The sequence below is a fragment of the Nyctibius grandis genome, chromosome 12 (assembly GCF_013368605.1).
Source record: "Nyctibius grandis isolate bNycGra1 chromosome 12, bNycGra1.pri, whole genome shotgun sequence".
Classification (NCBI taxonomy): domain Eukaryota; kingdom Metazoa; phylum Chordata; class Aves; order Nyctibiiformes; family Nyctibiidae; genus Nyctibius; species Nyctibius grandis.
The window spans coordinates 23423748-23433415 of NC_090669.1; the positions used below are offsets into that span (position 1 = coordinate 23423748).

Here is a 9668-nt window from a genome sequence, read left to right on the forward strand (position 1 = left end):
CAGGGGGGGCCTCACGAGAGCAGAGTAGAGGGGGAGAATCACCTCCCTTGATGTGCTGGTCATGCTGCTTTTGATGCAGCCCAGGATACAGTTGGCTTTCTGGGCTGCAAGCCCACATTGCTGGTTCATGTCCAGTTTTTCATGCACCAGTATCCCCAAGTCTTTCTCCTCAGGGCTGCTCTCATCCATTCATCCCCCAGCCTGTATTGATACTGGGGGTTGCCCTGACCCAGATGCAGGACCTTGCACTTGGCCTTGTTGAACCTCCTGAGGCTCACATGGGCCCACTTCTTGAGCTTCTCTAGGTCCCTCCGAATGGCATCCCGCCCCTCAGGCGTGTGAACCGCACCACTCAGCTATACAGTAAAGCCGTTCTTTCACGCACTTGGTTCTGTAATGTCCTTGCAATATCTACAGAATTTTTACTTGGAAAGGACATGTATATTTATGTAACTACCTGTAAGACAACTACTACTCTTTTTTTTTTTTTTTTTAAAAGCTGCTCATGCAACTTTTAATCTGAACTCCTTACCAATTACTTCTCTCTCTGCAATAATGCATGTACAAATTATACCTTCCAGTTCTCCAGCTCTCTGGTCTCCTGTTTGTATCATTCCTTCTCCTAGGTGCCCTGTCCTTATATGCTATGCTTTTGTCACCTAGGTCCTGCTTTCCAAAGCACATGGTATTTACTCCTCCACTGAAGGCCTGTGGGTAAGCATAGCTCTTCTTCTGATGAGATCTGGCAGCTCTGAAGCGATTGGTTTTGGAACCTACAGAAAGCTCCTTGTTTCTTCCTTGTATCATCATCCACATGCTAAAGGTTGAGAAGCTGTACAGTGTCTAGTAAATGTGATGTATACCTTTCTGGCCAAAATTAAGGTAAAGAAATGACAACACTGCCTGTTTGTGACAGGAAATTTTATTATACTTGTTTGTTAATTGAGAAAAAGGAACATATTAGCTCAGTTCAACATGATCAGCATCTTACTCCTGCTTAGGATAAGCTAGCATATCCAGTGTTCCCAATACTAATTTAATGTTTTTACTTTTTCTTAAACTAACACCTCAAGACAGAAAAAATGCGTATTCTTCTTTTCATGGTTTAGTAGCCCAACTACTTTGCTTTATTATTTAATCATCAATGTCATCAAATGGATCCCCCAAAGGTGTGAGGCTCTGGGAATTCATAGCCATGAGAAAAATAATGCACAAAAACAAAACTTTTTTTTGATAATTTAACAGTCTAATAAAACAAGACCTATCAATATATTAAGAAATAAATCCAGTTACAAAGGCATGTATATAGAAGGAACTTCTGTGGATGTCAGAACAGAAAATGATCAGCTATTTACAAGATACACAGCAGGATGGTATAGTAGCCAAGACCCACCATTCAGAAACCAAATGTGTTCTCTCCACTGTAGGCAACATACAAGAATCCATCCTCATCCTTTTCCTTCTCATAAAGTTGTCCCATAGTTAAGCTTGAAGGGGGGAAAAAAGAGAAACGGTTTGCTTGGATTGTGACAGTTGCAAATGCTAACAGAAGCTCACATAAACAAGGATTCATAAAAGCTAAAACTTGTCTGTGTCTAAATTAAAATACAAAAACGAGGATATATGAAAAGCAGTTGACTCCTGAGTTAGCAAAATGATCCCGAGCTCTCTGCAGAATGTCTAGGTTTTTGTTACTTCTTCACAAATGCATTTGTCAGAATGCTTCCTTATTTTATTGGAAATCAGTCACTGAATGTATTTCAGGTTCTGAATCATCCATTACTGATGCCGCGACTAATACCAGGATCAACAGGCTGACAGCACCTTCCTTGAATGCAGCTGCATTACAGTCTTGCTTCGTGTGTGAGCAGCCTCATTCCTCCCTCCACCTGGTGTAGTTGTGAATGTTCAGCTGGCCTCGAGTCTATCAAACTTGTGCTTTTTGGACTGTTTCTTTGAGGTCCAGGTTGTTTTGGGGAGTAAAAGCTTTGTTTTCTATGTTGTTAAGAAGTGATGAATTAAAATAGTGCTAGTATCAAAATGCATGGGCAATAAATTACAAGTTAGCTACAAGCTAGTGCTTTTTTCAGTGGATAAGGTTTTGAATGTTTGATCAAACGAAAATTGTCTTAACCTGAATAGGCATGTTGCGCTTCACAGTCTAAGCAGCTGCGGTCTTTGGGGCAATGCGTGTATTTTGAAAACAAAAGAAACCCAAGCAATTACTTGGCCAGTACAACTGCTCCAACCATCTATCTACAGATGAAAGAGTCAGTTGCACAAATGACACCTCCTTAGTTCGCCTTTCTCTGACTTCCCAAGACTGAGAAAAGGCCAGGGAACTGAAAGATGCAGGCTGAATGTAAGGGATAGGGAAAACCATCACAGCTTTTTACCCAAGAGAGGAGCTGAGAAGAGTTGCAGGCAGTACTTGAAATAGAAGGGAATTGTTGAGTAGTAGGTAAACTTCTGGATGAGGAGAGAAGGATGTCAAGACTTAGTGATCTATGTAATAAACTCAGCCTACGAGAGGAGCAGAGCCATTAACATCAGATTTTTGTTTATCTGTTAACAAGTTACCATTTTTGCATTAATATCGAAGGTTCAGGCCCTGTTTTTCCAGCAGAGATGTGACATCTCATCATGAACATGTGAGATGAGACAATGTGCCCTTTCTTTTTCTTTCCTGTTCCTAGCAGTTCTACAGCACTGTTAAGAACATGACATATAGTAATCCCTAATACTCTTAGAAGAAAGCAAGCAGAAAAAGATGGTTCTCTCAGGTCCCTATTGTGTATCACAAAGTAAATAAAAATATGCCTGAGTCTGAAAGGGTTACCTGGAAGGACCGTTACTGTTACACAGGTAAGGATTAATAAGAATAATATTATATCTAAGCCATGTAACATCATGACATACTTTAATAGTATTTGAGGAAATAGTATCTCGTATAGAAAGCAGTCGTAGTAGCTGCTTCTGCTGTACGTTATTCTGTATGTAGCAGACAACAATGAAACTTATCCTATATAAAAGCAATATGAAAACCTTTTTTATAGTCATTTTGCATTTTGTGTTTATAGAAGAAAATAAGTAGTTTTTAAAACAAGTAACAGCAACTAGTCGGTAACATCATAGTTTCTTTGTGAGCTGACAGGTTAATGTTTTTTCAGAATAATTTACGGTGTTTGCTTTTGAGTATTTGCCACGCAACTTCTTTGTTACATTGAGAATGAATTTTTTTTTTTTGCATTGATGATGTATATGTTCTTGCACTTAACCAAAGATATCGTCATAACTCCAGAGCTCACCCTCTTGCCATGGAAGTAAATCATAATATATTTTTCACTCACCTTTCCTTTCAGCCTAGCTCAAGAAATAACATGTTTATCAAACTCATGAGAAAAAACTTATCACGGTGAGATTAAGATGTAACCAAACACCTCCTAAAATGACCAAATAAGCCTCAAAGAGGGGAGTTGCTGTCCTTCTGATACACACAGGCTTGCTGAAATGGTTCTGAATACCAAGTGAACAAGCTCTCACCTGGATTGTGGGACAGTCTTGTCTACAAAGAGGAATATTGCTTTCTCAGATGGCAGTTGAATCCTCTTCCTGATGATCCACATGAACTGGGCCACGGTGATGTCAGATGGAACTAAGTACTTCCTCTTGTCAATATCAACAATCTGAGATCCTGAGACCTTCTCCACTATGACCTGTAAAGCAGAGGTGTGAAGGTCAGGGTTTTCAGGATTGGTATGAACAGACAGCTTCAGTAAATCACTTACTGGTACAGGCTTACAACAGTGAGCAGAGGGGAGGAACAAAAAGGGTTCTTGATCACAACCAAATGAGAGGTAGGACTGGCTCGGCACTGTAAAATCTGATTTTACCACTGCACTGAAGCCTACGTTCATATACGCAATGGCTCAAAATGTCCTATGCCCAAGGTTGACAGTCACGGGGTAAAAAGATGCAATATGCCCAAAAGAAACCTGTGACAGGAAAGTATACACATCTTTTTAAGGTTTTGTACACCAATGATATGAAATTACTGCAATGTAGACCCCAAGCTGAACATGAGCCAGCATTGGGGCCTGGTAGCAAAGGCTCATGGTATCGTGGGCTGCATTAGGCAGAGTAGCGCCAGCAGGTCGAGAGAGGTGATCCTTCCCCTCTGCTGGCACTGGTGAGGCCATGCCTGGAGTGCTGTGCCCAGCTCGGGGCTCCTCAGTACAAGAGAGACGTGGACATACTGGAGAGAGTCCAACAAAGGGCCTCAAAGATGTTTAAGGGATTGGAGCATCTCTCATATGAGGAAAGGCTGGGAGAGCTGGGACTGTTCAGCCTAGAGAAGAAAAGGCTCAGGGGCATCTTAGCAGTGTGTATAAATACCTGAAGGGTAAGCAGTGGAGCCAGGCTGTTTTCAGTGGTGCCCAGTGACAGGACAAGAGGCAATGGGCACAAATGGAAACACAGGGGGTTCCCTCTGAACATCAGGAAAATGCTTTTTTGCTGTGCAGGTGATGGAGCACTGTCAGATGTTGCCCAGAGAGGTTGTGGAGTCTCCCACCGTGGAGATACTCAGAAGCTGTCTGGACAGGGTCCTGGTTAGCTGGCTGTAGGTGGCCCTGCTTTAGCAGGGATGGGTGGGACCAGATGATCTCTGGAGGTCCCTTTCCACCTCAACTGTTCTGTGATGCTGTGATTTATTCATACCAGGACAGTAATATCCTATTGTGTTTAAATATGGCTAATTTTCAAAATGGTCTGAAGTTCCCCAGGTGTGCTATCTGAAAATAGTGTATTTTGCAACAAAAGCCTGGGGGCAGGGGCAAGAGAGGAACTGGCATCTACTGAGACAGGCGAAGCACGGGCAGCTTGAAAACTTCAGGTTTAGGAGTGGCTCGTCTGCACTACTTCCCTTAAACTAACTGGTGATTGAAGGAAGGAGTCCAGTACTTCTGTCCTCTCACTTATTCCAGTTGATAGTAACAAACTGAGGAATCCATTTAACCATATTCTTTCCTTGCTCAATTCAGCTGTAGTGGAGTCATGAAAAATTCAACTAGACTGCAGTGCTGGTACCTGAGCAATGCCAGGTGATCTGAGGAAGTGCATTCCCTTTGTAGAGGTGTTGCTTATTTTGTTTTTGTCACTATCACAATGTAAAAAGAAAGCAAGGGATATACAACTATTATCTAGTCCAACTGCCTGACCACTTCAGGGCTGACCAAACATCAAAGCACGTTGTTAAGGGCATTGTCCAAATGCTTCTTAAACACTGACAGGCATTGGGTATTGACCACCTCTGGGAAGCCTGTTCCAGTGTTTGACCACCCCCTCAGTAAATAAATGCTTCCTAATGTCAAGTGTGAACCTTCCCTGACGCAGCTTTGAACCATTCCCATGTGTCCTGTCACTGGATACTAGCGAGAAGAGATCAGCACCTCCCTCTTCAGGAAGCTGCAGACAGCCATGAGGTCGCCCCTCAGCCTCCTTGTCTCCAAACTAGACAAACCCAGAGCCCTTAGCTGCTCCTCATGGGACATGCAAGTGCGACCATCATTGCTTTAAATCTTGTGTCACACTGAATTCTAGTTTGCAACAAGCATGCCCTATGCTCTTTTAAATTGTCATATGACTAAATAAAATCCCACAATATGAAGAAATACAGGTTTAATATACACACCACCTCCACCCTTCCAACTCAATTATCTTCTTTAAACAATGTCCCAAGTTGCTCCTAACAGGTGACAGAACCAACTGCCTTGATATGGCATATAGCAAAAGAAAAAAAAAAAAAGAAGAAATATTAGAAATAAATTTCAGTAACATTGAAGCTAAAAAATCAGTATTTAGGTAAATGGGAGGAAGAACCACCAGCCCAGTCTAGTATCTAATCTGCCATTTCACCTGCTGCGCACAAGCCAGAGATGCCAAAATGGCCTTCGGGCTTCCATCTAGAGCATTAGAGTATTCATTAATACTTCCCCCCGCCCCCGAAGTCTTTTGTATGCATCTGTGCAGTATGCTGTACCATTACACAACATGTACCACTATGCCAGAAACTGTCATGCTAAGTAGAGGCACATCCATGCTTCAGGTAACTCAGTGCAGAGCTGAAAACGCCCATGTTATATCTGAACACAGTCAAAACTCTGATAAGAGCTGCAGCGTGAACTGCAGTGTAACACAAGGTTCTAGCTGGCCATAGACCGCATGTTCATTTTTTTACAGTGCTTTGCAGTACTGCTTTTGATTTGACATCCATGCTCTCTGCATTTCTGTAATTAATCCGGCAATGATTATTGACTTCCCACAGCCAGCCACCAAGCACTTCAGCCAGGCTCAATAATGCCTCAAGGAAGAGAAATGAAGCATGGCTGCAGTATGCTCTGGAACACCAGTTGGCCTGCCAAGGATGCCAGTTGAACACCAAATCACCAGAAAGGTGCTGTGATGTGCTCTTGTCTGCGTGCCTCTGCTGTACCAGATTTATACTGCCAGATAATCCAGCAATGTATGCATCTGATATTAAAAACTATATAATTACAGCTTCAGTTGATTGGAGGAAGTTACAGGATGACAGTGAAGCCATACTAATAAGGTGTAGGTTTTAGCTATGTATGAATGAGAGCCAGATGGGATATGTAGCCTGTAAGGAAAAAAAAAAAAAAAAATAATCAAAGTAATCACAACCCATGCTTATGCTGCTTGGCCACCACAGGCACTTGGCTATCAGCTCTGCCTACACCGGGAGCGTTTGGTAACAGAAAGCAGGCAGGAACCCAAGCAGAGATGCCTAGATAAGATGATGTTTGCAGCATCAACAGGCTTTTGTTTGCAACTTTGAAAAAAATCCTGCCTATGCTAATCACCATTTTAGGATGTCTGTAGACTCAGGTCTGCAATAACATACTAATTGTATCACTGGAAACCAGAATTTTTTACTGTGTTATTCTGAATATAGGTGCCCTCTAAGGTATATTGTTTGTTCCACCAAGTTACTGTTGCCAAGGTATGACTCGCTGATGCTATTCTCTGCTTCGTATTATGCTGAACTGAAATCAGAGTATCTTACTTTATATATTAGGAAATAAGAAATTTACTACAGGAAGGAAAGATGGCAAGGTGGCCACAAACAAAACCAAACAAAAAGCAACAGGTATAGGAGGAAGGAGAATTAAGTATTACTTGTGGAAAGAACCTGATGCTTATTGTTCTACACAGGCTAGTTCTTGAAAGAAGAATAGAGCACGTGAGAAAATAAGGCTTACACGAGGTTCCAGTGTCTCCATTAGTTAGCTCTGCATTCTCCATTGCTACAGCATACGGGTAATGCTCAAGTAAATTTACAACATATGCTATCTTATGATCTGAGAGGGTTTTCCTTACAATTTCTTCAGCTCTGCCTACAGAAACAGAAGGAGGGCATAGTAGCTGCCCCTTGCAATTTAGTATGAGGGAACTGTAAAGAGGACCAAGCACAGCCTGAAAGGAATATTGAAGCCTTAACAACTGATACTTCTTCTTTAAAGATTACAGTAACACAATAGGCATTTTAGCTTCATAATGCAGAAACTGGCATAACTGGAAGTCAAGGCTATTGATGAACTGCTTCCAGTAAAACCTACAGATACCTTTAACCCTTAGGCCACTTGATTCCCCAGGCAAATTTAAAATTGCAGTGCTTAGCAAGCATAAATTTATTTCACCTCCCATTTTATTCCTGAAAGGTCTAGCCTAGGACAGAGGCAGGCTGTTCATATATTATCTTAATAGGTTTGAACCACTGGAACATCTCTAAATCCAGGTAGACAGATATAGCAGCTGAGAATTTAAGTCACTTTCACCTATGTCACTCTGGAAGCAGGCTATAACCTGGAAAGCAGGAAACATACATTTAAGTCTGAAAAACAGTTTTGACTGTTAAATGCCAAAAATATATTTGATACCAACTATTTTGTGAAAGGTATATGGCTCAATCTGAATCATCAAGCAGAAAAAATGTATTGGCCCAGACAAAGCATCACACTGCAATTTAATTCCTGTATCCATCCACACCTTGCTGTCCATTCCTGATACAGCATCATGTAATTCTGACTCACACTGTGAGTTTCAATGTCTCTTTTTCTCCTAGGGCTATGAAAGATATTCTTGAAATGGACAAACGGATATCTGTGGGGATGTACAGTCATTAGCATGTTACAGTCTATATATGAGGGCGTAGTTAGCCAAGCAGAGAAGGGCAAGGATTGGATCAGCTTGCCAGACTGCAACTGGAGAAGATGCTGTGACCAAGTGCAACTCAGGAGCAGAGAAAGTCAATGGGATTAGAGATTCTCCTCTGGCCTGCACCGTCTAATGGATAAGTTATTTACCAAGAGGTCAGACAGGAGTGGCACTAACTGGCGTGCGGTCAGATGGGATGTGGGAAATTTTACTCACAAGCAGGTAAGTTGAGAACGTGGACATGTTGCTAGCTGTTACATAAGGAGGTGAAGTGTTTTCATTTCACTGACTGAAACATGGTAAAGGGATTGCAGAGTGAAAAAATATAGGTCATTCACTATTTAGCAGGTAGGTAGGTATTAATGCAGAAAGGAGGGGTCAGCACTTGCACGGGCTTTTCAAACAACAGGGTTTGCACAGGGATATTCACCACAGTAAGACTGGATACAGGCATGGAATACATGAGGGAAAAATCACCTTCCTCATATAGCCAGGATGGAAGATTGTCAAGGTTTAAAGAATTTATGATCTTTCTTGGGATGAGGCACAACATGAATCCTCAAGACACAGCAAAGACACTGAAGGTATTTGCTGGGATATAATTGCCATTAGAAGAAACCAGGACACTGATAAACCATAAACATGCCTGGAAAGTGTTCAGAAAGTCAGGCACTCTTGCTTACTTGTCCATATGCACTGGGGTAGAGGAGGGAATGTTGGATTAGTTAGATGTGTTCGGGGCCTCTTTAAAACATCTAAGGACACAAAAGGGAAGATTAATTTACTTAGTAGGATCTGATCAAAGAAGAGAGGGCAGGATGGAAACATCTTATGCACTTTTGCCTCTAAGCACTCAGATGAAGCTGGCCTGGTTACTCACCGGGACACGGTCAGGGTATTTGGCTCGGATTTTTGCCGACTCGACACATCTGTGCTCTGTGAACAAAACTCGTAATTAGTCATTGAACAGTAATAGTACCGCCAGTGTCCGAGGCAGAGAGGGCAGCTCCCTCGCGGACGGAGGCCTGCGGCGATCGCGACCGTCTTGCCCGCCCCAAGGGGGTCTCCAGTCGTTCAGGGAAGCCGACCCCGGGCATCGCACCCCCCTTGGGCGAGGGCCGCAGTCGGCTGTCCGCCCAGAGCCAAAACGGCCGGCTCGGGGAGCCGACCGGGGCACGCAGAGTCGGGAGGCCCCGAGGCAGATGGCGACACGGGAGATGGAGGGCGGCAGGGCCGCCGGCGGCCAGCGCCTGGCACGGGCCCACCCTTACCCAGCGCGTGGTCCTCCTTGAACATCCACTTCATGGCGCGGGCCGGCGGGCAGCGGGGCCGGCGGTGGCGGGGCCCGGGTGCGGGCGGGGCGCGTGCGAGCGGCCGGGCCTGTCGCTGTCACGGTCCCTGTCACAACAACGACGGCCGCGGCTCGGCGGGCG

At 43.5% G+C, this 9668-nt stretch overlaps 1 protein-coding gene across 1 annotated transcript; it reads right to left on the bottom strand.

Moving 5' to 3' along the window:
* Positions 1-906: 906 nt before the first annotated feature.
* Positions 907-9663, bottom strand: GABARAPL2 (GABA type A receptor associated protein like 2). Its single transcript, XM_068411693.1, has 4 exons — positions 9507-9663; positions 9116-9171; positions 3544-3716; positions 907-1487 (listed from the first exon to the last, which is right to left on the bottom strand). The coding sequence occupies exons 1-4, from the start codon at positions 9538-9540 to the stop codon at positions 1397-1399; spliced, it is 354 nt and encodes a 117-aa protein (XP_068267794.1). The 5' UTR covers positions 9541-9663; the 3' UTR covers positions 907-1396.
* Between the last annotated feature and the right edge of the window lie 5 nt (positions 9664-9668).

What these genes read in the sequence shown, in the direction of transcription:
- GABARAPL2 (XM_068411693.1), bottom strand. Translation starts at nt 9,540, where the DNA reads ATGAAGTGGATGTTCAAGGAGGACCACGCGCTGG. An exon ending in CAAGGAGGACCACGCGCTGG is followed by an intron (nt 9,172 to 9,506) that starts GTAAGGGTGGGC and finishes TTTTGTTCACAG; the next exon opens with AGCACAGATGTGTCGAGTCG. An exon ending in AATACCCTGACCGTGTCCCG is followed by an intron (nt 3,717 to 9,115) that starts GTGAGTAACCAG and finishes TCTGCTTTACAG; the next exon opens with GTCATAGTGGAGAAGGTCTC.